Here is a 25,490-nt window from a genome sequence, read left to right on the forward strand (position 1 = left end):
GCGATTTATTTCGTACATCTCCATACAAAACTCTAGAACTCTACCAAAAAAATTTCCAGAGATAAGCAGTATGAAAAATTCGGTTTGTATGGGAGATGTCACACCCCTTTTTACAATAGCTAAAATTCTATATATCTGTATATCTCCATACCAATTTCCAAAACTCTACCATGCACACTTTCAGAGATATGTAGCATGAGAAATTCGGTTTGTATGGGAAGTGCCACGCCCCCTTTACATATAGATTTGTTCAGCCTAAAACCATCCTTGGGACACGTGCGGCAGGTGGCAGTTTCAAAAAAATCGGTTCAGCCGCTCTCGAGCCTTGCGAAAACTAACAAACGGCTTTCTAAATATATATTAGTTGAGATATATTGGCCCGTAGTCATAGTCAAAATAAAGTCGACTTTAAAGTTAGTTGCAGCTTTTTGACATAATTTTCAATGGGATATCTGTCAAAAAAGCTGCAACTAACTTTAAAGTCGACTTTATTTTGACTATGACTACGGGCCATTATATATTATAATTATATTTTGACAGTATACGTTGTTTCTGATTGGCGCAAAAAAATCTTGCCTAGTGACGAATTCGCCCCTTGATATGGTCGTTACTTAAAGCTATTTATATTCGAAATTGCATGAAAATTGGAAAACAGGAATCTATAAGCTTATCCAGGCAAAAAGCTACCTACGTACCGAATTTTAAGCAAATCGGACCATAAATACGATTTCTTCGAATAGATCGGTCCCTGGTCCACTTCTCGGACAAAATGGATCATATATGCTAATATATGCTAAAAAGCTACCTGCGTACTTAATTTTAATCAAATCGGACCGTAAATACGATTTTTTCGAATAGATCAGTCCCTGGACCACTTCCCGGAAAAAATTGATCATATATCCTAATATATGCTAAAAAGCTACTTAGGTACCAAATTTTAAGCAAATCGGACCATAATAAGATTTTTTCGAATAGAACGGTCCCTGGTCCACCTACACGAAAAAAGTTAATTTTTTTTAGCCTAAAACATGGTGGTTACCGAAAGCTATTTATATACAAAATTTCATGAAAATCGGACCAGCCGTTCACGAGATTACCTATTACAAAAAAAAGGAACTTCTCTTTATATAATTAGTATAGATAGTATAGATGTGCATACGTATTTGTATGTATAAATGAGATGTTCATCGCTGACGAATATGTCAAACAGATACCAATTCAGACTGTAAATAAGTTTTCCCATTATATTTGTCTGAGAGCCTCTTGGAGGTTAAAAACTAAATTGCCCACATCTACATAAACCCTTTTTTCAACAGAATTGTTAACGATTGCGAAAGTATCTTGAAGGCTTACGACAAAAGATAATATTTCCATCTCCAACGGCGGTTCCACACAGGTTTTCGTCAAGACTGGGCCAAAGCCCAATATTTTTTCATCACACGGCTGGGCTACCAAGTTACACCAAATTTTATAATACTAATATGTGTTCTAAAAGTGAAACAAATCTGATCACAAATATGATTTTTGAGGATAGCTCTCAATCCCTGCGCCATCTATCGGAAGACAAACATACTGATCCTTCTAAAAACTTTTCCACAAAACGCCAATCATTCAATGAGCTTTTAAAATCTGGGAGAAAATGGTTCCCAACTGAGTGATTCTTGCGATTTTATATGTGTATAAAATTCCATTACCTTATAATAAGTGGTTCCCGAGATAAGCGATATGAGAAATTCAGTTTGTATGGGCAGTGCCACGCCCCCTTTCCCATTATCTACCACTTTTCGCCATAAGTACGTTATTGATATCATAAATAGCTGTGCCAAATTTCAGGATGTTAGCATAGGCGGTTCCAGAGATAAGCGATATGAGAATTTCAGTTTGTATGGGCGGTGTCACGCCCCCTTTTCCAAAATCTACCACTCTTCGCTGTAAGTACGGTATTGACAACACATGTGGCTGTGTCCAATTTCAGAACGTTAGCATAAGTGGTTCCAGAAATAAGCGATATGAGAAATTCAGTTTGTATGGGAAGTGCCACGCCCACTTTCCCAGTACCTACCCTTTTTCATCGTAAGTAGGGTATTTACAATCTATGCATCTGTGTTAAGTTTCAGTTCCCAGCATAAATCGTTTTAGAGATATAGTGGTTTTCACATTTTAGTATATATGTCAGACGCTACGCCCCCTTTGTAACAGGAATAACATTTCGGGATTAGAGGAAGTTATATCCTTTAAATCGGTGTATGTTTCATTGAAATCGAGCGAACGGTGCCTTCAAAAAAGGGATTGCAAAATTTTCTTGTGGCGTATTTATATATATAGATAACTGTTTCATGAAGCGAAACAAGAAATACATATTTTAAAGATTTTAATTTCTAAAATTGTTGGAAATTACAATTTAATGGATATGCATTAAACACATATAAACGACGAATAATGATTAAATCATTAAATTGATGAATAACCTGTCGATACGTGGTCCTAGTTCCCTACCATACAAATAAAAATACAAACTTAACAAATATAATCTGACGTATAAATACTAATTACTAAATTGAAAGAATAACCTGGTTACTTGTGGACCGCTAAGGTTCCAACCAAGAAAACACAACACATATTTTAAAAATGATATAATCCAGATTTAATAAAAAAGAAAGATTTGAAATAAGCAAAGCAGAAACTTGTGCACGTGGTTCTGGCCCATAGGGGTATTACCAACGTGTATCAGTGGAACGACGATTGGATACATCAATGGGTAGTCACTGCCGCAGCGGCTCGCTTCATCCCGTCCGGACGTATCGCGGAAGTCCGCCCAAATTTCCGGCCGAAGCAGCTGTACTAGCAAATGAGCGTGACCACCTACGCCAGGTCGACTCCGGGGACCCCCGTCTGAGGGACCTTAATTTGGAGATTCGGCAACTGGTAAATCAGCATAAGCGGAAAAAGTGGGAGGAGCACTTGAAGGCCTGTAACTTCGCATCTGGTGTGAGTAAGCTCTGGTCAACCGTGAGGTCCCTGTCCAAACCAACGAAGCGTGATGACAGAGTGGAAATCTCTTTCGAAGGTCGCGCTTCGTCGGACCCGAAGAAATGCGCAGCCTACTTTAGTAGGCAATTTACACTGCACCCTTCGGTAGACAAGGCCAAACGTCGAGTGACCAGTAGGCTGCACAAGCTGCCAAAAAACAATGCACCACTTGTTTTCACCAGCTTTGAAGTGAAGGGGGCCATCGGGAAGGCGAAAGCCTCCAAAGCCATTGGACCCGACGGAATCTGTATGCTGATGCTAAACCATTTAGGGCCTAAGGGAGTAGCTTACCTAACGGAGGTCCTCAACCTGTCCATGGCCACTCTCATCATTCCTGATGTGTGGAAATCAGGGAGAGTGGTCCCACTGCTGAAACCGGGGAAGCCCGCCAACAAAGGAGACTCTTATCGTCCGATAACGCTCCTTTCCCCGGCCGCGAAGACGCTTGAGGCCCTACAACTCCCATACTTCACTTGCCACCTGACCCCAGCTAAGCACCAGCACGGATTCCGTAAAGTGCACAGCACAACAACAGCACTTAACGCCATAAACACACAAATAACTCGTGGCCTAAATCGAAACCGCCCCTGTGAGAGAACGGTCCTAGTAGCGCTGGACTTGTCAAAGGTGTTTGACACCGTCTGCCATTCCACGCAACTAGAAGACATCGAGGCCTCCTCACTTCCACAGGGACTGAAGCGATGGACGGCGAATTATATGAGTGGTCGACAGTCGTCAGTAATCTTCCGAGATCAAACCTCGAAACCAAGAAGGATTAAACAAGGGGTTCCACAAGGTGGTGTTCTCTCCCCCTTGCTATTTAACTTCTACATCTCGAAACTTCCTCAACCACCTGAGGGAGTTTCCCTGATCTCATACGCTGACGATTACTCGATTTTGGCGTCCGGGAATGGAATTGATGACCTCTGCTCAAAAGTGAACGACTATCTCTCCAGCCTTTCTCGCTTCTTCACTGCAAGGAGCCTAACACTCTCCCCAACGAAATCAACGGCGACCCTCTTCACCACCTGGACGAAGGAGGTCAGGCTAGAGTTAGGTATACACGTCGATGGCATACCAATACCGACTGTAAACAACCCGAAAATTTTTTTACAACAAAATGCTATGTAAGCAATTTCTGGTGGGGTGTCACAGAAGTGAACACCCTAACAGACCGTTGCTTCAGGAGGAGCCTCTGCCCAGGCACGTCAGGGGGCACCTATTCGTGTACAAGGACGCAGTCCAACAGTACGTAGACCAACCACTGGACCCGACGACATACAGACGAGCCATCAACGACATTCATAGAGAGTCAGTTACCACCTACCTCGACTTTCGACCTATGAATGCCGTAATAGGAGCCCAATCACCCCTGTAGAAGGGACGGAGCTTCAACTGCCAAGAGAATGAATGTCGTAATAGGAGCCCAATCACACCTGTAGAAGGGACGGAGCTTCAACTGCCAAGAGAGACCCGCGTTACCCTGGCTCAATTACGGTCTGGATACTGTAGCCGCCTCAACAGCTACCTGTCCAGACTCTACCCCAATATCCCCAATAAGTGCCCGGCATGTGGAGAATACCCCCACGACACCAACCACCTCTTTACATGCCAGCTCAATCCGACTCAGCTGACACCCCTCTCCCTCTGGTCCGAACCCATTGAAATAGCTCGTTTCCTGGGCCTCCCGTTAGTTGAGCTTGACGAAAATGATTGAACGAAGACCCGAAAAAAGCGGTGCTTAGTAATGCCGCTACAACAACAACAACAACAACATAAATTTGATATTTTAAACCGGTGGCAACGCTGGGAGGTTGCTTAGAGGTAAAGCCTTTTCAAACCCATTTCCATGGATACCCATATTTCAGCAATTCATTTAACTAATTGAACAAAAATTTTTAACAGATTGCAACTCTGTTAATGTTTTAACCTAGATATAAACCTTCTCCTCGCCAAGACGAACACGTAAATATGCGTGCTCCAACAATCGGACCACGGCAACGATGTTAAACGTTAAGCAACTTTATTTTCTTAGTTTTGATAGAATAATTGGACGTAGTTCCCTTCAATTTACTTGATTTTAAACATTTGCTATTCTATATGTCAAAACACGTATTTTCAAAGCATTTCAACTTAAAATATTCATATGTGCGATGCTAGGGGGAAAAATGCGTGACATCGTCAGCAAACAAAAAATCTTAAAAATCAACGGTATTTTGTAGCCAATTGTAACTTCCACTTTATTATATTGCATAACAAAAATGTTTCTAAAAAATTCTGAATAAAAAGTTTAAATATTTAATTCAATTAAAAAATATTAAACATAAAATAAACTAAAGAAATACGGCCAAAATTTGTAAAAGTACGTTTAGTCTATTATTTACGGCGCCAGTGTATATTTTTTTGCGGAAACAGCAACTACAAAAGTTATTAAGTGTCAAAGTTTAAATTAAATAATTTTTGAATCAAAATTTCTTAAAAACGAATGTATGGATTTTGGTATCATTTGATGGGAAATTTAATTTCCTTTACTTTGATGTACATATGTACTTTTTATAAGCCTTGTTTGGCTTTCACAAAAATCGAATTAATGTAAAAAATTTATTAAAAAAATTTTAACAACTCATTTTTTTTTTAATTCCGTTAGTAAGGATTTATAATACAAGTAATTTTTAGCAAAAAAAAACGACTTAAAAAATATATATATATATCTATATATTTCATGATTCAATAATCGGATTTAAACCAAATTAGTATGGGAATTATCGACGTGGTCCAAAGTTATGCGGTAACATACATAAAAAATAAAATAAAAAATAAAAAAAAGGAATAAAAATAAAATATTCCGACGACCTTTTTTGGAAGTCGGTTAAAAAGGAGAAAGGAGTTCCGCTTCTCTTCTCTGGCAACACAGAAAGGAGAATTCTGCGTAAAAGGGTCATAATTCCTAAGTGCGGCCTAAGGCCGCTTACGCAGAAAGTAAATCCGCGGCAACACAGAATGGAGAATTCTGCGTAGTAAGGGTTGTATTCCCTAAAGGTCTAATTATGCATACTTTCGCCTACGCAGAAAGGAGTTCCGCTTCTCTTCTGCGATAATACAGAAAGGAGAATTCTATTAAGTGAGGGTCTTTAAGCATGCAAAAAAAATCAGTACTTTTCAGTACATTTTTATTCAAAGCAAAATTATGATTGTAAGTAACAGAAAATAATTTAAAACGCCAGAGTTCTTGTTTTTAACAATATTTTCATATATAATTAAAATATAGTTCATAAAAAAGTGTTATTCATTTTAACATGAGTGTACACATCATTATGCACAGGAGCCAATAAATTATTTTATATTTTTTATTTTATTTCATTACTCTTTTGGGAAATATAAAAAAAAATCAATAGAAGTTGTAATTTTTGTCTATGGAAACTTTTATTTCATGCTAATGACTTTTGCTAAAATTTCAAAATCAAAAGTTATCAAAACAAATTCTGTGGGACTGAGAAATATTATTTTATACTTTTTAGTCCATTTATAAAAGCGTTGTATATTAAAAAGTTTTTATTTTATTTTATTTATTTACAGTACAGTTTACGGAAAATCCAACGTTATGTAAAAACCTTAAGAAATTACTAAAGTATTTTGTTTGAATTGAAAATTCAGTACAAATCAGTGTAAATTTGGAAAAATCAGGACATTAGCGTACTGATTGAAGAAATGAATCAGTACAAGAGTTGAAAAATCAGTAATGTACTGATAAAATCAGTACGTCTGGCATCCGTATTTAAGCGCGTCCGAAGGCCGCCTACGCAGAAAGAATTCTGCGAAAAAAATACTGTGGATAGAGTAGCCGGTGTTGGACGGACTAGGGTTGTTTTATGCAAATACTTTGTAGAGCGAGGAATATTAGCATATTCTATGTCAAATGAAAGCTTGGTTAATTTTCAATTCAACTCTACAACTTTTCCATATAACAAATAAGGCGGCTTAAAAAAATAGGTTTGCAAAGATTTGTTCAATATTTTTTTTACATTAATACAATTTTTATAAAAACTATACATAACATACATATGCATATGTGTGTATATCAAATTAAAGGGAATTAAATTTCCTATCAAATCAGATTACAATTTTTAAAATCCATGCCTTTGTTTTTAAGAAATTTTGACTTAAAAAGATGTTTCATATGAACTTTGACCCTTAATAACTTTTGTAGTTGTTTCCGCAAAAAGAATAATATACCGTTATTTTCAGATCAAGCGTATGTATCTATCGATCCCAATATATATATTTTTTTAATTTGAGAATCGGAGCTATTCTGCTTTTGTTCCGAAATTTCTACTAGGGCAAGAAATAAATCCATTCTTAAAATCTATTAATTAAACGAGAATATTATATTTATATACATACATACATACAATGTAGATACAAATGTATGTGCATATGTACATAAATTAAGTACATATATAGTACATACGTAGTATATATAGCTAAAGTCGTATTGCTTTATTCTTAAAATTTCCCGCTTTTCTTTTGTTTTCCATATTTCTCTGCTAAATTTTTTGATTCTCAACTTACAGGATTTTTGATATTTCCAATAAATTATAAACGCTTATGAGCTTCCAACAGTCTTATTATAAGGGGCGCTATATCCACCTTTCTGATTTTGCGATAATTAAGGTAGTCGGTTTTTTGCCCTTTATAGAAAAAATCGAGCCCGCTTGGCATGCGCAGTTTGTGCGATGAAGGATTCTTTTAGATCCACTCCCCTGCTGGCGAATTATCAAGTTAAATTCGGGCCTCACAAATATGGCCGCAACAAAATGCAAACTATTCCCAATTGCTTTATACTGTTCCTATCGCTGGGGAAAGTGTTTGCGATTGGCGATATTTTCTAGGCGTTCCGTAAACTTTTGCACTTATATTATTTTAAGCTCTCGTGGGGCTTATTTTCTGTATTTTTTCACCAGTACATTATTTTATAACTATAAATTACAAATTCGACAGCCTTTTTACAGTGCTTTTCAATGTAAAATGAGCACCCAATAATTTATTTGTATTCCAAAAATGAATATTGGAATACATATGTGATATCAAAAATTCATGTATGGAAAGTGCGTAAATGGTGATGCCATTTGTTGCAATTAATATAGCGCACTTATCTCATTCGAGCAAATAAATTAACCCCCACCGAAGCAAATTAATGGACGGAAGTAAAATTTTCGGGTGTTTTTTCGGGCAAAACTCAGGATAAGTCAGATTTTTTAATCATCATTATCATGAGTTTAATTTCCTTCGAAGCGGTTAACTTTTCACTTTTGGTTTCCCAGCCATCTCATGAGTTTAATTTTCCCCGAACCGGTTCACTTTTCACTTTAGTTTCCATGTAATTACTATGGGCGGAATAAAAATTTTCAATTGAAACTCAGGATAGGGCAGAATCTAAACATGAGTTTAATTTTCTAATTGCCGGTTCGCTTTTCGCTTAGACTGCTTTTACACAGTTCAAGTATTGAATTCAATTCTGCTCGCATGTGGAAGAGAGGGGGTGAGAAGAAAAGTGACGAGTACACATGCGTCTGTACCGTCAAGTCGTTTCAACTTTCTTGCTTTGCTTTTGGCATTTTCGTTGCTTCCCATGTAAAGAACCAAAAACTTGAATTCAACAGAATTGAAACGTGTAAAAGCAAATAGAAAACACAAAAGAGAATGAGCAAGAATTGCTTCAAGTACTTGAATCATGTAAATCGGGTGTTATGGTTTCCATGTATTTACTTAGGGGATTCCCTTAAACTCGTAAAGTCTTAAACCGTGTACAACTCGAAAGTTAACGAGGCTTTTATGCGAACGCCCCCTTTGCGAAAAGATACAAATAGGTGCGTAAAGTGACTGTTTTTCATTATTTTATCATACATTTTAGTATGAAAATTTCGGCCCCTTTACAACACTGAAGTTTACGAGGTCGTTTGCGCAACAAATTTGCCTCGGTAAATTTACGAGGGGCTTATAGATAGATCTCCAAACAAATTTTGATTTCTTTTACGAGGTTCGTAAATTTACGAGCTTTACGAGGTTTACGAGGCTTTTACGAGTTTAAGGGAACACCCCTACTATGGGCGGAATACAAATTTTCGGGTGAAATTTTCTTTGGCCGAAACTCAGGATACGGCAGAATCTAAAAATTTCACAAACTAAACTAATTTAGGTTCAAACATGTAAACGAAAATACAGAATAATTGTCGCTTGACGCAAACGCAAAGTTGAAAGTTTGGCTAATTTGTGCGTCGCCGTCTCCGTCAATTTTGGGCATGTAACTTATGACCCCGTCAGAATGGGTACTTTGCGTACGTTCCGCTTAAGTATGCTACCCTGCAAAAATCGTTGGACCATGTAGTCTATTTGTGGTATATTGGAGTACTTACAAAAGTGCTCCTCTGTCATGCTGTAGCGGACCAACTCGTGTCTCTGCACCAGCTTATTGTTACCCGATCACTGCTCGTGTTTTAACGACATGTGATTGAAGTTATGCATTTGAAAGTACATTTGCATGTCTGGCTGTAGCTGAACGTGTAGAGATGCTAGCTGTTAGTTCTTAGCTCCCAGCATGTTCGGGTTCGAATGTCGTCAGAGGCAACATGTAATTTTTCATTTTTGTTTCTGGTTTTTATTAATTTCAAAAAAAGCATCTGCGAAGTGAAGAACAAAAGCGTGTACAAACGAAAAAATATAACGATTATGTCATTGGAGTATGTTGGGAGTAGTTTTGTGCTACTCTGATGTATTGCAGAGATGGAGTACATGGTCCTGCCCTAGGACATCGCAATGTTAATTGGACCATATTTTTTATATGAATTGTGGTTAATTTTAGAGTACTCCTTGGACCTTCGGGAGTACTCTTTACATGCATGCATGGAGTAGTCGCGATTTTTGCAGGGTACTGGCAGTTGAGTAGACTGTGTGCGTCTGTATAGAGAACGTCGGATTGCCAATATTGCATTTACACAAGGCAATACAATTGAGAATATGTATTAGTTGTTACATTATTTGAGTAAATTAGGCGTCCAGACAATAAACTATCTTCGAAAAGTCAAAGACAGTGATGTAGACAATAAGAGAATATTCGGCCATTTGGTATGCTGTAACAAGGCCAACAACCGTGCCAAGTTTGGGAGAAATTGGTGAAGCGGTTACCAAGGTATACACATCTAATCATAAGTGGGCGTGGGTACGCCCATTTTCAAAAATTTATAACATTCTTATTTTCCGTTTAAAAATCATTGTAAATATCAATTTTGAGTGAATAAGATTCAGTAGTTATAAAAATCGATTTCCAAATAAACGAAGTCGTCTACTTTTTCAAACTTGTAACTGTCAACAGCGACGTGGGTGCGCTCCGACTGTTTGTGTGATGACAGGAGATACTTCGTTTCGTCCTCGTTCACCACCAGACCCATTCGCTTTGTTTCTCTATCTAATCCCGTGAAGGCAGAACAGACGTAGCTTTTTCTTTTACCGATAATGTCGATGCCGTCGGTTTACGCCAGCAATTGTACGCTCTTGTAAAGTATTGTGCCAGAGCGATTCAGTTCTACGGCTCTTATTATCTTCTCCAATATTAGATTAAAAAAATCACACGAAAGGGAGTCACCTTGTCTCAAACCTCGGCAAAAGTTGAGAGTTGCCTAAGATTTTGCTTCGTTTTGCTTTGCTTTGCTTCAAACGTTTTTTATGTGAACATACTCATGCATATGCCTACATCGATCTCATATGTCAAAACAAAGAACTATCAAGCAAAGCGAAGAAAGTTGTATGTGAATCAGCCTTCACTGTCAGACGACGCCTGAAAAGCCTGAAAAAAGTTCTAAACTGGCATCTTTCAGGCTTTTCGGGCTTTTCAGACTTTGGTTAGTACAGGTTCACACAGAGAAACTTTTATTGCCCATTTTCAGCAATTTCTCATTTGGTGTTGCCCTTCGTGTTCACACAGTGCAATTCCTTTGTACACAATTGTTGTTGTCAGTGAACGGCCACTAGAATTACTCAGACGAACGAGAGCACAAAGCGTGTTGCCTGAGTACGAGCAACTCGGTGCCCTTCCTCCTTCCTCGTCACTCCCTATCGCATAAGTAACGAGTTGCCCAGCCAAAAGTTTCTCCGTCTGAACCTAGATGGAGCAGCTTCTATACAATTGCACTAAATCATCTTTCAGGCGTTGCGGCTTGAGGCGCTTCGAGGCTGATGGAGCTTCAGCTTTAGTTGGTTCATGCTTGCTCTCAAGTGCGCTTTGGTATAAAAATTTATTAGTTTCCCATGGTGGAATAGTGGCGTTATTACACCATCTTACTTTCCAATATTATTGGAGGCATCGTTAACGATTTTTTACAATCGATTAAAGTCATAATCGAAAGAATTTGTTTTTCCCGCAGCTGTAGATTCGTAGCATTTTGTTTTTTAACCAATTGAAAAATAAGCTCGCCAACGCGTTTTTATACAGTTTTTATATCAATGTTTCGATGGATGCATTTCTAAAAGTCTGTGCTGTAAATAATGGGCTCTTGTCTGTGTAAAGATAACAATGAAAGTGAAGAGGAAAACGACGTCGGTGTTGAACCCTCACATCGGCACGCAAGAGGATCTCTCAGAAACTCGCACCGCAGCCCGGAAGTGCTGCAAACAAATGCCACATTGAAAACACTTTCTGATACAGTTGACAAATTAGTTCGCGAAACTTTGGATGTGATTAGTACAATAATTGATAAGTATGCAGGAAGCGTAACTAGTGGATATAATTTTATTAATGCTTTTTGTTTGTAGTGAGCCGGAACCGCCCAGCTCGATATTAATGCTTCACATGATAACAGAGAAACCAGCCGGTTGGATCGAACTTGTACGATCATTGATGCGTGTAGTGCCCGTTGAACATCCTATGGGTCCGAGCGTTATAGCTCTACTACTCGATGATAGTCCACTGCCCACGAAAGAGTCTGTATTAAAAGTCGGTGAAATGGTTGCTCCAAAATATGGCCTAAAGAATAACTTACGCAAGGAACGTAATTTATGTGTCATACTTGGCTGCTTAGCAGAAAAATTAGCCGGGCCCAGCAGTATTGCATTACTTAACAATTCCATGTTAAAGTACCTGATTAGTAATTTAAATGAAGACATCGAACCTAACATAAAACTTCTTTCATTGATTGCACTTGAGAAGTTTGCACAGACTAGTGAAAATAAAGTGACAATCCAGGTAAGTTTTTAATACGTTTGAGTAGAGAGTGTTTTAGTAATGATTTGTTTTATTAAAGAAATCGTTGCACGAAATTGAACAAAATCCACTTTTGTCGTTGGAAGAACATGTACTATCTACAAATTTCCTATTACGCCAAATAGGATTTTGCGCCTGTTGGTGTTTAGACAACTATTGTAAGCATATTTATTTATTAACTACATATATATACAAACCCTATTTTAATAGATAAGACAATAAGCAAATTTATATTTTAGTTCCAGTAAGTGGGCGAAAGTATTCATATGAGACTACTGACGTCTCGAAAGTTAACGCTATGCTTAATACAAAAGATGTTAGCGAGTATTTAAAAATATCACCAGATGGATTAGAAGCGCGATGTGACGCCTACACATTTGAAAGTGTACGTTGCACATTCCAGGTAAAATACTAAGCACATTAATACATTTGTATAGGCCCATTACATTTGAAATACATATATTTTCAGGTAACTAATAACTGTTGGTACTATGAAGTCCTACTGATTACACCTGGTGTAATGCAAATTGGTTGGGCTACTAAAGAGTCCAGTTTTCTGAGCGACGATGGGTACGGAATAGGTGATGATAAATACTCTATTGGATTCGACGGTTGTCGGCGTTTAATATGGCACAATGCCAAGTCTATACCGCACAGCTTGCCAACATGGAAGAGTGGCTCTGTTCTTGGTTGTCTATTGGATTTAGAAAAACAGGAAGTGATTTTTTCTCTAGATGGAGAATCGACTGATCCCTATAGACATATATTCAATAGTGTTAAGTATGTTATTTGAAAAACGTTTTCGACTCAGAAGTTACAAATTTTATTGTATACTAGGGAAGGATTTTTCGCTGCGGCCAGTTTTATGTCGTTTCAGCAATGTAGATTTAATTTTGGATTGGAACGATTTTGTTATCCACCACAAAGAGCATTTCACAATTTTAATGAAAGTGGAATACTTAGTTCAAGTGACAAGGTAAAAAGCCTTACTAGTAAATGGGACTATTTTTGAAGTATTTACGTGCCATACAATTTTATATTAAACACATTTTCTTAACAAGTAATCTATTCAATACATTACAGACTATTTTGCCGCGCCATATTTATCTGGATATGCTACGAAAAGTTAGCGTGCGTGATGACTCCTGTACACTTTGTTTCGATAAAAAGGCTACGATGAGATTAGAGCCATGTGCGCATAGGTAAATATCTAGCCATATGATTATCTTCACTAATTTACTAAAATTAATATTGAATCCGCAGGGGATTTTGCATTACTTGCGCTGAACAACTACAATTTTGTCCAATGTGTCGCTCCGATATTCGTACAAAAGTACAAGAATGCGCTGATAGCCCTGTTAATGTTGAAGTCACTGATGTGGTAGGCACCCAGTCACCAACATGACAGATATTTAATCTCAAATCATAGTGATGTAAAAGAAAACGTACTTGTAGATCTTTATACATAATGCCTATTACTCGTCAGACTTTTTTTAAAATAAGTTTTAAGTAATCGAATTTTATCGCTAAGATAATAAAATATTTAGTCTCTTACGTTTTAAGCGTAAAATAGATGTAGTCGCAATATATATATTTTTTTATTTATGACAAAGGAAATATGCAATTCTGCAGCGCTATTTGTAATGCTTATTTACCAACTAGGCATGACACATCAATTGCAGTGAGCGAGTAATATTTATCTACGCAGCGCTTGCCTTTACTGTAAGTGGTTCCTTTGACAGTGCTGTAGATAAGCTTCCTTCCCATATTTGAGCGGTATGTGCCAGCACCTCCGTCGAAGTGGCAGTTTTGTGACGCATGAAATAGCCTTGCACCTGGGCAGGACTTACATTTCGACCATCAGCCAACACGGATTTTGCAAATTCCTTCGCAGCCTTTTCTGGGAATTTTTCTTGTTTGCCATAGAAACGCAGAAACATTTCCTCCAGCTGATGTGCATCACAGTAGCCAACGTATTCCTTAACATCAACACGACCTGGTCGTATAAGCGCCGGATCCAAACGATCTAAGTAATTTGTGGTCATAAATACAATTCGTGCCTCTGTTGAGGCAACACCGTCCAGACAGTTAAGCAACCCACTAAAAGTAATACGATTGAGTCCCTCATAGGCTGCCGCCTGTTGTTTAACATCTTCACGAGAGGCAAAAGCGGCATCTACGTCCTCTAGCAATATTATAGATTGTTCTGGCGCAACATTTAAAAGATGGTTTAATCTGTCATCAGTGAGGCCGCGTTCTGATAAATTAAGCAGACAAATACCGTATTCGAGTTCGCCAGCTAATGCAGTGATAAAACTGGACTTTCCACAACCTGGTGGTCCATATAATAAATATCCGCGCCGATATGGGATACCTCGGTCTATATACCATTGGGAGTTACCTATAAATTCCTTACAATCGGTAACAATACGCTCCGCAACACCTTTCTCCAACACGACCGATGACAGTGGACGCCTTCGGCGTGGGTGTCCGAATTGCCGCCACTCAGAGCCCATAGCTGTGTACATGAGAGTTTTTCCTTCAGTTGCTTCCAGCGCAAGCAAGCGCGCCTCTTCCAGTATACCGAAATAAAGTTCCTTATTACGACCAAATGCTGTTAACGTAACGCTCTCAAAAGGCAAACCCAAGTGTAAGTCCAGAGTTTGTTGCTCCCGCGTACGCTCCACTTGTATCCAAACGCCCTTATAACGCATCAAATGTTTTCCAATACTAGGTATGAAATCATACTTGGTACGTATTTGGCCAGTTTCTTTTTGCACGAAAGACGTCTCCACGCTGAGGTGCTGTGTCTCTCTTGCTCCTCTTACGGTAATCCATTGCAAAAGCCATTGATATGATTTGTCACGGGATGGCACTTCCAATGTAATCATCATGTGCCGGCGAAAAAGAATCAGAGCACCTTGGGCACCTTTCCGTAAAATTGCCGCTCCAGCGCCTATTCCAAAGAGACCAAAGCCCGCCCCGAAATAGGGATTCGTTGATAATCCACTCACTATTTCCGACAAAGGCATATTATTGGCCCGTCTTATCTAACACGGCTTCTCGAGGTACAAATTTGTAACATATGTATGTACATACATATGTAAATGATTATTGCTGTTGTTGATAAGGCCGGCAACAGCTGATGGGCAGAACAGAGTGTATAGAAAATGGAAATAACAGACGTTCAAGTTTATTCCACCCTGTGCCAGCTTGCGAATCCATAATTTTGATACTAGATTACTTAGCCGACTGGGCAAAAAAAATTGCATTCGACGTATCTAACGAAAAAGTAATATCACATTGATCTGAAGTCAAATAAATAACTGAAACTAGTATGGCAAATGCTGATATCGAATCTCGATCAAGTCGCTGGAGAAAGGTGGGTTTGCTATAGTTACATACTATAAATAATTTGATACCCATATATACATGTATTTATTTATCTTTACGGTGAATTATTCCAATGAAACTTGTAGATTTACATTAATCTTAACGATAAATAAAACGTATCAGTCGACCCTATCTACATACATATATTTTCGTATGCTAAGTGCGCTCTATGCCTTGTTAGTAAATAAAAATATTTTTATGGTTTCCCTTAGTACCTATATAGTACTTAAAGCAACACTATATAACCAGCCCTATATCTAAGCATACCAAAAGTTTTTATTCGAGCTATCTGAACTATTCTAGGGCATCAGTGGATATCTTCGAACCAAAGAGGATATGACTGAGTACTACCAAATTCTCTTTATCTTTCGAATTTATTATCTACCATTTGTGCAATAGATTACCTCGGGGGAATAAGTGACTTTATTGTAGCAAATTACGTATGTAAAAATATGAGTCATCTTAGTTCACTTAGGCGAATGAAGTAAGGCTTAAACTGAAAATGTCGGAAGGCAATCGTACATTTTGGAGCTATGAGGAATAGTAGCTTGTTCAGAAAATTTTCTGCTCTCCCGACACTTATTGTTGGCATATCTCACGAATAAACATTGTAAACCTGTCCATCCCATAGCTATGTAAATGCTCTGTTAACCGAAATATAAGGCTTCTTGAATACTCGGGCTTATTCTTCAAGTTATTTGAAAATGGCTTTATGGATTAGTTTATTTTATTGTATGCCTTTTACCAGGACTTCTAGTCGTAAGCTAACGCTTATTAACAATTTTGTGGGTAATAATTATTAATGCAAACTAAATTTACTCTGGGCAATTAAGGGTGCTAATTAATGCAAAAAACCTGCTATGTGTAATAGCAGTGCCATTCTATTCCATCCATATGAATAGTAAATGTTTGTTATTTTATTTCATATGCATTTTTAGATTTTTAATCAAAATACTAAAAACTGAAAGAGCATAACTCTTATATAATTTTTAATTTACCCTCTTCTATTAGGCAATGGTAGGTCCACTACCAAACGATTTTCTCCGGATAAACAACGGCGTTGATCCGCAAGTAGCAGCAGACTGTCAGGCAGCAACCGCAGTCTACCAACAACAAGCATATCCACAATATGTTGTGAGTAAAGTTTTATCATAATACATACACTTTTTCTAATATTACTGTCTTTTCAAAGGCTCCAAATTACGTCGGCCGCTTAAGTATCACCTGTGCACAAGCGAAATTGGCACGCAACTATGGCCTTACCCGCATGGACCCATATGTGCGTATACGTGTCGGCCATTATGTCTATGAAACACAAACAGATCCGAATGGCGGAAAACATCCACACTGGAATCGGGTTATACAAAGTCAACTAGCGGCGGGCGTTAATTCCATTTTCATTGAAATATATGACGAATGTAGTTTTAAAATGGATGAATTGATTGCTTGGTGTGAAATTAAAATACCACAAAGTGTAATGCGTGGTGAAACACACGAGGAATGGTATCCACTAAGTGGCAAGCAAGGTGAAGGCCTCGAAGGTGCCATTGATATTGTCTTGAGCTTCTCAAATCAACCAATGCCGCCATACATGTACCCAAGCATGGGAGGAACTGCACAAATGCTGATGGTGCCGCCAGGTAGACCAATGCCAATTTTCGTCACACCGCAGCAACCGGCAGTTGCAAATACGGTGATTACCCCGGCACCGCCACGGCAATTGTCCGAGGAGGAATTGAAACAAGTGAGTAATGTTTTTATCGAGCGGTAGTAGTTCATGAAAAGTGGATATTTACATGTTTTATTCCTTTTATAGATACACGAAATGTTTCCCAATATTGATAAAGAAGTTGTCAAGTCTGTTTTTGAGGCGAACCATGGTAATAAAGATGCTACAATAAATTCCTTGCTGCAAATGAACGAGTAAGGGGGAACGCGGAAAGCTATTCACATACATACATAACAGACATAGGTACATATATATGTACATGCATACGTGTATATAATATATACAAATACATATGTATATGTATTCATTATATCAAGCTGATATTTTAATTATTGATTTAGTTTTAATTTTAAGTACAAATATTTTAATGTTTTAACATTGAAAGTTTATTAATTAAAAACTTTCTTTTTAACAACAAACAAATTCATAGAACTATAAACTGAAAATCAAGAATTTAAACAAGTATAAAAACATACAGTTAATTACCCTAGATGCACTAAGTCGTTTATCACTAAGGCATCAGGGATTAGAAAAACGTTCGGGTCTACAAGACGTTGATGATGAATATTTTAAAAGAATGCCTTCTCTCGTTCAATTTTAAATAAGCATTCGGGACTGAACGACTCTTATGAACAGCATGGTCGTGCAATTTCGTTGGTAAATTTGGCGCAGGGCAATGCTTCCCACATACAGATGCAAAAACATCAAGCAAAACAGCAGTCAACGCCGCATTTAACGCAGGTTCAGCCAACTTCTCAGTCGACCCTATAGGCTATTATACTTGTTTAAATTCTTGATTTTCAGTTTATGGTTCTATGAATTTGTTTGTTGTTAAAAAGAAAATTTTTGATTAATAAATAAACTTTCAATGTTAAAACTTTAAAATATTTGTACTTAAAATTAAAACTAAATCAATAATTAAAATATCAGCTTACGATACTTTAAACTTGTTTAAATTCTTGATTTTCAGTTAATGGTTCTATGAATTTATTTATTAATTAAAAATTTTCTTTTTAACAAACAAATTCATAGAACCATAACCGGAAAATCAAGAATTTAAACAAGTATAAAAACATACAGTTAATTACCCTACATTCATAAACCCAGCTTTATATATTAAACAAGTCTAGATTTTCTAATTACATATACTTGTATTTAGTATTTTTTTAATTATTAATAAGGTATGAGGACTTTAGCCCTTATTCCAACCTGTATAAATTAATATATTGTATTAAACAAATATACTACTATCAGTCTAATATTATAACTTCTGTATTTGTGTTTGAATTGGGATTTGTTAAGTTCATTGATTCATTTTGTTGATTGGCCTTTTTACGCTCGGCTAATTTTTGCTGTAAGGTTTTTGTTGGAGTCGTAGGCTGACTACCGCTCCTAGGTTGCGGCGAAGTTTGCGGTTGTGTAAATGTTGTCTGTTGCATTGCCGACACGACCGGCGGTAATGCGTTAGTTAAAGTAGTCGAACTTACCGTATTTCCCAGCGATATGGAAGTAAATTGATTAATTGCCATACCATTCGCATCCATTGAGGGACAAAAAAGTGGATGATTCTCAGTAAGCATTGCAGTTGGTGTACTTAATGACTCCTGCTTGATCATTTGACTGGCAATTGGGGTGGTGGTGGTGGCAGCGTTTGGCAGAATATGTGAATTTATTGCGGTGATTGGAGCATTTTGTTGTTTAGCTTTTCGTTTTGTGGCAGCGCGCGGCTTCTGTTGCGTTGGCATTGAAAAATTTTGCTGCTGTTGTGGCTGCTGCTGCTGTGGCGAAGGCTGTTGCTGCTGCGGTGGTTGTTGTTGCTGCTGTGGGGGTGGCTGTTGCTGCTGCGGTAGCTGTTGTTGCTGGAAGGTATTATTAGCATCTTGCATTAGATTCATTAATATTTGCATTTGATGATTATACAAGTCGCTGCAACCAAATGTAGCTAACGGATTTACAATTGGAGCATTCGCGACACTTAGTTGTTTACCCACTTTGACGCCTGCTGATCCTTTCGGTTTATTTTGTGCTTGCGGTTGACCACTCATGGCCATGGCAAAATTTGTTTGTTGCATATGTGACATCGATGTTGCTGAACTTGCATTATAAATAAATTGTGAAACACTTGAATCTGTTGGATTAACGCTGGCGATTGGTTTGCTATTCGTGGCGACGGTGGAAACGATGGGTAAATTTCGCGGCATCGATGTGTTGATGTTGCAAAAAGGTGTAATTGTTATGTCGTAACTAGCTATTGCCTGCGCAGCGCTCATCGGCGTAAAAGTGCCGCTTGTAGTTTCCTGAGTATGTTTCGATATTGCGGGCGTTATCGTAGTTTCTATCGGTAATGAGGCTGAAAGGAAGACTGGGTTCGGTGCAATGGTGGTTAAATTGCTCATTGTTGAGAGCAACGGAATGGTAGATGTGGGTATTGGCTGAAAAGCAGATGCAAGCGATGTACTGGCCGCAATTTGATCATTTTGCATAGATTGAAATATGGCTTTATATTGATCTAACATCTCTTTCATGAAGAATGGCTGCGGAATTGGGTAAAGACAAAAGAGAATTAGCGCGAATATATATATAAGGGCAATTTGTTTTCGAAAACTCTTTACTTACATCATGTTGCTTACTTTCAACGAAAGGTTTAGTTGAATCCAAAATTTGCTGCATGTCCAATGAGGGCTAATAAAAAGACATTTGATTATTCAGAAAAAGAGTTATGTTGGAAGGTAGTCCAAGTCCGCGTCGGGCTTTATATACCCGAGCTCAATGTTTTTACACTGAGAACAAAATCTTATATCTACATAACTCTGAATAGTGAATACAAAATTTTAGAAAACTTTACTCACAAATTGTCCCCTGAGTAAGTGGTGCCATATGGTGTCACTGGTCGACGTCGGAACCGGCATGCCGCTCATGCTAGGCATACCTTCGGTGCCAAATCCACTATCTACACTTTTGTTCAGACTTGATCGTCCACGTTGACGCATTGTCAAGCCTGGTATATGAATTTGTCTATTTGGCTAATCAAACCACAATGAAATGAAAACATAGGCGTTTAAAAACTGAAAAACACATAAATTTGTACGATTTACCTTTGTGCTTAACGGCTGTGACTGTGTTTGACACACGCCTTGTGTTGTATCACCTTCACTGGAATTAACTTTCTCTTGATTGCGGCGAAATGCGATTTCATGTAGACAAAGTTTTATAGCTAAATCCAGGAAATTCAAATTTTCAGGCACATTGTCAACTTTATTTTGTATGTAAAATTTATATACATCCACCATGAGATCTGTGAAGAGCGATTCCTTTTGATTCATATATTTTAAGCATTTTTTGTGGACTTTATAAATATCGATTAAAAGATTTAACGTTTCAACATCATTCCGATTTTCCATATTTTGTTTCAAAATATCTCGCATTATCTGAGCGCAGTAATTTAAGGTTTGCTGGGAGAGTTTAACTCTTTCACAATCTTTAATATAGCGTCTAGAAGCAAATAAAATATATTTTTATAAGGCTTTTGTAGAGGATTAAATAATTTTATAATCTAATAAACTTAGGTTTGTCACATTTTCACTAGGTATTGAAATTATAAAAAAATTCGTCATCAAAAATTACGTTTGAGAACGAGTCTTTGTTTGATATTTGAAAAAAAAAAAATGTACTTATACGGGAATTATTTAATGCACAACTTTATCACTTGATGTGCAGTGGAAATATGGCATTAGAAATTAGTTATTTTGTATTTGTCGTTCTAACGATCTATACTAAAAAAAAAAATGCAAGTCTCGAGGTAATCGATGCGTTAAAAGTTTCAGTAGAAAATTAATAATATTTTTTTACGCATAATTTTTAAGATAAGCATACAGAAGCGGTCAAAATAATAGCAGCAAAATTCAAAATGATGCTATTGGCAACTTATCTTTATTTGTTTATTGTTAATAATTTTCATTTAAAATATGGGTCGATTTACATATGTAGTATATCAGATACCACATAAATAAAAGTTTTAAAGCTTGAACAAAGTTCCACAAAAACTAATTAAACTTAAAAAAATGTTCACCAAAATTCCGATTTTTTAATTAGATTTCTTAGAAAGGTTCAAGTAGTTTTATAGCTCGTTCAGCTTAAGTATATTTAAGTGCAAGTTTCAAATCGCTAAAAATTACCGTTGATATTTTTGATTTTTTTTTTTTTTGTTGAGGGTGCGGCACATTTTTTTCCATATGGGCAATTCTCACAAATTTTGAATATTTTGATGATTTTTTTTATTTCTTAAATTGTTCCTTCAGCTGCTAGAATACAAAATCCAACGTGGTGAAAAGTTTCAAAACAAAACTCCTTACGTTTTAAACGTTTTTACGAGTTTTTGTTTTTTTTTGAAAATGGAAAGTTGACGTAACTTTAGTCCGATTTCGAAAATTTTCAACATGTAGATTTTTTATGCCAAGGTCAATAATTGGACTGAGTTTAGTACAAATTGGTAAATCGGTTACCGAAATACACATACAGTGAACCAAATAAAAACTGAGACGCGACATTTTAGTAACTTATGGCTACTTTTGTTTAGTTTATTTAAAGTTTACTATTTTTTATGAAAGTATAGCTGATTGATTAACGAAAACCATATGAATCCAAATTTTAGACTTTGTGAAAAAATTATGAAAATTATGCAAAATTTCACAAAAATTTCTAATTTCAGCATTTTTAGAAGGTGAAAATTTGAAGTAGCTAGGACTTAAGATACAGTATACTTATTCATCTAAATATTTACTTACTTATCTTGTTCTGGCGTTTTGTAAAGTTGTAAACCGATGTCGACTAGCAATTTGTGGTTTTTATTTTCATATAACAAATCGATGACAATAGTCGTACATTTGATTAAATGTGATGCGAAATTTCCAGGACGATCAATTTCTGATGATGGTATACGCCAAATGCCATTGAATATATTATTCCATTTTCTGTCGTAAAATACACCATTTATTTGATTTTCCAAACTAGTTTTATATTGGCCCATCATTAGCTCCTCGCAACGCTGTAGATTTTTAAGATTTGGTAAGGACGTGTTTTTGTAATGATATGCTAGACGATAAATTGATTTATAGTGTTCCGGAAATCGTGTGACACACTCTTCTAAATTTTGCACAACAATCTTATAGATATTCTCAACTTTGTATGTCGGATAGGGTGTATTGAGTTTTTTCGAGTCATTCGAAGAGCCATCGGAATCTGAGTCGCTGTCAGATGATGATGAATCCGTGCCGCTAGTAATTGAGGTTGTACTGCTTGTTATAGTAGTTGTTGTAACAGTGACGCCGCTTTCCTGGAAATATTAACGGACGGATTCAAAATGTTTAGAAGCCAAATATCTACATGCAAAATATTATATATAAAAATTGCACGTACATATTTTCAAAAATAAGAATTGTTATTAAATAACAGCGTAAGATATTGATGAAAGTAACAAACATTGAGAAAAATCGTATATTTAATTAAGCAATCAAAATTTTGGTGGTTAATACTGGTCTATTAGTAGGTGCAGGTTATGTTGTGTATGAGGAAGGATTTTTAAATTATAGTTCTGGGATAACACTCGCCGTAGCCAAAAAAAAAAAGTTTATTTCTAATAGCTGCCGTCCTTCAGCATACAATGGGGACACTCCGAGTGCATTTTTCCTCTTAAAATCCACTTGTTTTTCAAAGGTGGCGCAAAATTGTTCATCCCTTGATATTCCCATCAAAGCTGCCTTGCTAGAAATTTTGTTAGTTATAGTTAAATCGGTATTCTTCGTTCACACGATTCTATACCGATCAGTAGGGCTATTCTTCAAACGAGTAAGCGATAAATACCCGTATCGTACCGCTATCGCAATCATTGCGATTTCATAGCACACGTCGCCCTATGGGGCCTCATTCGCAAAACCGTTGCAAAAACCAGGAATTTCCTGACAGCGTTCGATAATATATGTTAATATATGTTGCGAGTGTCGACTAGTAGTAGATGAACGACTATTATTCTATTATCGCTTGCCCATGGTATTGTGGATGTCGATTTCTCGTTCAATAATACAACTAATTGTTTTTAGAAGGATGAGCGATTAAAAACTATTCACACTCATTTATTGAACGAGAAAACGACATTGGTAGTAACCATAGATAGTCGATAATCGACTACGAGGCGTTTATCTACTACTAATCGACACTCGCAATAGGGGTGATAATTGTCTATCTGCGGCCGTTTTGATGTAGTGGTTAGAAGTGTGCACTACCATTGTGCAGGGTCTGGGATCGAGCCCAATTTTCAACTATGTATCAACAAAAACAAAAGAAAGGCAAGTTTTTTCTAATAGCGGTCGCGCCTCAGCACTCAATGACAAATCTCCGAGAGTATTCTGCCAAGAAAAACAGCTTCCCATAAAAAATATACTATGGCCGTTCGGAGACGGCGTAAGACTGTAGGTCCCTACTCCTTATGTAACAACATCAACATTTTATGGATTTCTACGCCCAAAATATTGTGGGCAGCGTAACGGATGTGGGACCGAGCAGGAATTTATTTTTGAAGAGCGGCCGAAGTCTGCATACGCAGAAGGAAGTTTTTGGATTGACCAGGGATATTTTTATACCTTTCATGACCATGCAATGGTATTATAACTTTGGTCCGATGTTTGTAAGTACCAGAATAAGAAGAGATAGACCCATTAAAATGTATACTTAAATGATCAGAACGTCGAGCTGAGTCGATTTAGACATGCCCGCCTGTCCGTCTTTTTGTATGCAATCTAGTCTCTCAGTTTTCGAGATATCCGGATAAAATTTAGCAGGTGGATGTATTTTTATAATGTATTAATCATTTGTCGGAACCGGAAGAATCGGACCACTATAACTGGACTGCGGATTTTTATGCAAAGTACGGAGCCTAGAAATATGTACCACATAACTATAAGCAAAGTGTATAAACAAAATGTATACAAATTTATACACTTTGCTTATAGTTATGTGGTACATATTTCCAGGCTCCGTGTTTTGCATAAAAATTCGCAGTCTAACTATAACATATAGCTCCCATACAACTGATTGTTCAGATATAAGATTTTTCGTTATAACTCCTCCATTTATGCAGCTAGGAACATGCAATTTTTCAATACTCCCACCCATTATCAACAGAATACTTACAGTGAAAATTACAAAGATCGGGTCACTATAACCTATAGCTAACACACATGAGAAACTTGTGAAAATCTATGCTGTATAAGCTTTGGCCGAGCTTCTCGTCTGATTTGTGGCGTGCGCCTTGATGTTGTCACACAAAGCGGAGGGACCTACACTTTTACGCCGACTCCGAACGGCGATTGTATTTTTATGAGAAGCTGATTTTCATGGCAGAAATACACTCGGAGTGGAAGCGCGCACTGCTTACCACTACACCACAGCGATCGAAATATATACATTTTTTAATATATGAATATATACATTTTTTAAAATGCAGAAATCTGTTAAAGAAAAATTTACAGATGTTTATGAAAGGTATGAAGCCTTGGGCATAGCTGAAGACAGCGCTGCTCTTACTTGTTTTAAATACATTTAAAAAAATGCCCAGTTTGACTTTTGTTGCAGTTTTTGTTTCTCGCAAGAATTGCTACAAATCGTGAACTCCCCTAGTATACCGTTATGCTCAACTCAATGATTTTTATCGATTCCAATGCCTTAACTATTTAATCAACCGCCCTTAATGTCTCCAAACCTTCGTTGGCTAAAAAACGGCTTTTCCAACACCAATTTTGAATGCAATGTTTCGCGTTTTTCATTTACCCTAATAATAATAATAAAAAAATCTGCTTTTTTACAAATTATGTACAGTGACGAGCAAAACTGTAACATGATGTAACACTTTTTATTTCAGCCACCGCTATCTTTCATAGTTCTAAGGACTTTCATAGTTTTGTTGTATATTCTTATTGGTACACCCCTACTCCCGCTCTCATAACGATTTGAGGTCAATCCAACAACAATAAAAAAACCTGGAGAAAAAAATGTAAGTTAAGGCAAATGTTACAGTTTTGCACTCACTCTCAG

General features: G+C 37.0%; 5 protein-coding genes across 5 annotated transcripts in view; 2 read left to right on the forward strand and 3 right to left on the reverse strand.

The window, feature by feature from the left end:
* Nucleotides 1-8,108, reverse strand: part of LOC118735636 — a 15,878-nt gene extending 7,770 nt beyond the window's left edge. The window contains exon 1 of the mRNA XM_036465496.1: nucleotides 7,600-8,108. The gene's annotated coding sequence lies outside the window, so the exon portion shown is untranslated. The remainder of the gene's footprint in view (nucleotides 1-7,599) is intronic.
* A 3,310-nt stretch (nucleotides 8,109-11,418) lies between these two features.
* Nucleotides 11,419-13,870, forward strand: LOC118735640 (RING finger and SPRY domain-containing protein 1-like). The gene is made up of 8 exons (XM_036465503.1): nucleotides 11,419-11,780; nucleotides 11,836-12,265; nucleotides 12,324-12,441; nucleotides 12,523-12,686; nucleotides 12,753-13,063; nucleotides 13,121-13,259; nucleotides 13,367-13,485; nucleotides 13,547-13,870. The coding sequence occupies exons 1-8, from the start codon at nucleotides 11,569-11,571 to the stop codon at nucleotides 13,686-13,688; spliced, it is 1,635 nt and encodes a 544-aa protein (XP_036321396.1). The 5' UTR covers nucleotides 11,419-11,568; the 3' UTR covers nucleotides 13,689-13,870.
* LOC118735641 (mitochondrial chaperone BCS1) lies at nucleotides 13,860-15,427 on the reverse strand. The gene has a single exon (XM_036465504.1). The coding sequence runs from the start codon at nucleotides 15,313-15,315 to the stop codon at nucleotides 13,984-13,986; it is 1,332 nt and encodes a 443-aa protein (XP_036321397.1). The 5' UTR covers nucleotides 15,316-15,427; the 3' UTR covers nucleotides 13,860-13,983.
* A 97-nt stretch (nucleotides 15,428-15,524) lies between these two features.
* Nucleotides 15,525-18,090, forward strand: LOC118735643 (toll-interacting protein-like). The gene is made up of 4 exons (XM_036465506.1): nucleotides 15,525-15,665; nucleotides 16,688-16,810; nucleotides 16,869-17,420; nucleotides 17,493-18,090. The coding sequence occupies exons 1-4, from the start codon at nucleotides 15,621-15,623 to the stop codon at nucleotides 17,601-17,603; spliced, it is 831 nt and encodes a 276-aa protein (XP_036321399.1). The 5' UTR covers nucleotides 15,525-15,620; the 3' UTR covers nucleotides 17,604-18,090.
* Nucleotides 18,091-18,383: 293 nt separating this feature from the next.
* The window catches only part of LOC118735637 (calcineurin-binding protein cabin-1-like), a 39,556-nt gene continuing 32,449 nt past the window's right edge, over nucleotides 18,384-25,490 (reverse strand). The window contains 5 exon segments of the mRNA XM_036465498.1: nucleotides 18,384-19,939; nucleotides 20,022-20,087; nucleotides 20,255-20,428; nucleotides 20,501-20,897; nucleotides 22,190-22,737. Of these exon segments, the coding sequence (XP_036321391.1) occupies nucleotides 18,656-19,939; nucleotides 20,022-20,087; nucleotides 20,255-20,428; nucleotides 20,501-20,897; nucleotides 22,190-22,737 (2,469 nt within the window). The 3' untranslated portion in view covers nucleotides 18,384-18,655.

Source organism: Rhagoletis pomonella, unplaced genomic scaffold (assembly GCF_013731165.1).
Source record: "Rhagoletis pomonella isolate Grant_MI unplaced genomic scaffold, Rhpom_1.0 Rhpom_scaffold_00003, whole genome shotgun sequence".
NCBI classification, from domain to species: Eukaryota; Metazoa; Arthropoda; class Insecta; order Diptera; family Tephritidae; genus Rhagoletis; species Rhagoletis pomonella.

What these genes read in the sequence shown, in the direction of transcription:
- LOC118735640 (XM_036465503.1), top strand. Translation starts at nt 11,569, where the DNA reads ATGGGCTCTTGTCTGTGTAAAGATAACAATGAAAGTGAAGAGGAAAAC. An exon ending in TTGGTGTTTAGACAACTATT is followed by an intron (nt 12,442 to 12,522) that starts GTAAGCATATTT and finishes TTTATATTTTAG; the next exon opens with TTCCAGTAAGTGGGCGAAAG. An exon ending in TACTTAGTTCAAGTGACAAG is followed by an intron (nt 13,260 to 13,366) that starts GTAAAAAGCCTT and finishes AATACATTACAG; the next exon opens with ACTATTTTGCCGCGCCATAT.
- LOC118735641 (XM_036465504.1), bottom strand. Translation starts at nt 15,315, where the DNA reads ATGCCTTTGTCGGAAATAGTGAGTGGATTATCAACGAATCCCTATTTC.
- LOC118735643 (XM_036465506.1), top strand. Translation starts at nt 15,621, where the DNA reads ATGGCAAATGCTGATATCGAATCTCGATCAAGTCGCTGGAGAAAG. An exon ending in GATCAAGTCGCTGGAGAAAG is followed by an intron (nt 15,666 to 16,687) that starts GTGGGTTTGCTA and finishes CTCTTCTATTAG; the next exon opens with GCAATGGTAGGTCCACTACC. An exon ending in CCGAGGAGGAATTGAAACAA is followed by an intron (nt 17,421 to 17,492) that starts GTGAGTAATGTT and finishes TTCCTTTTATAG; the next exon opens with ATACACGAAATGTTTCCCAA.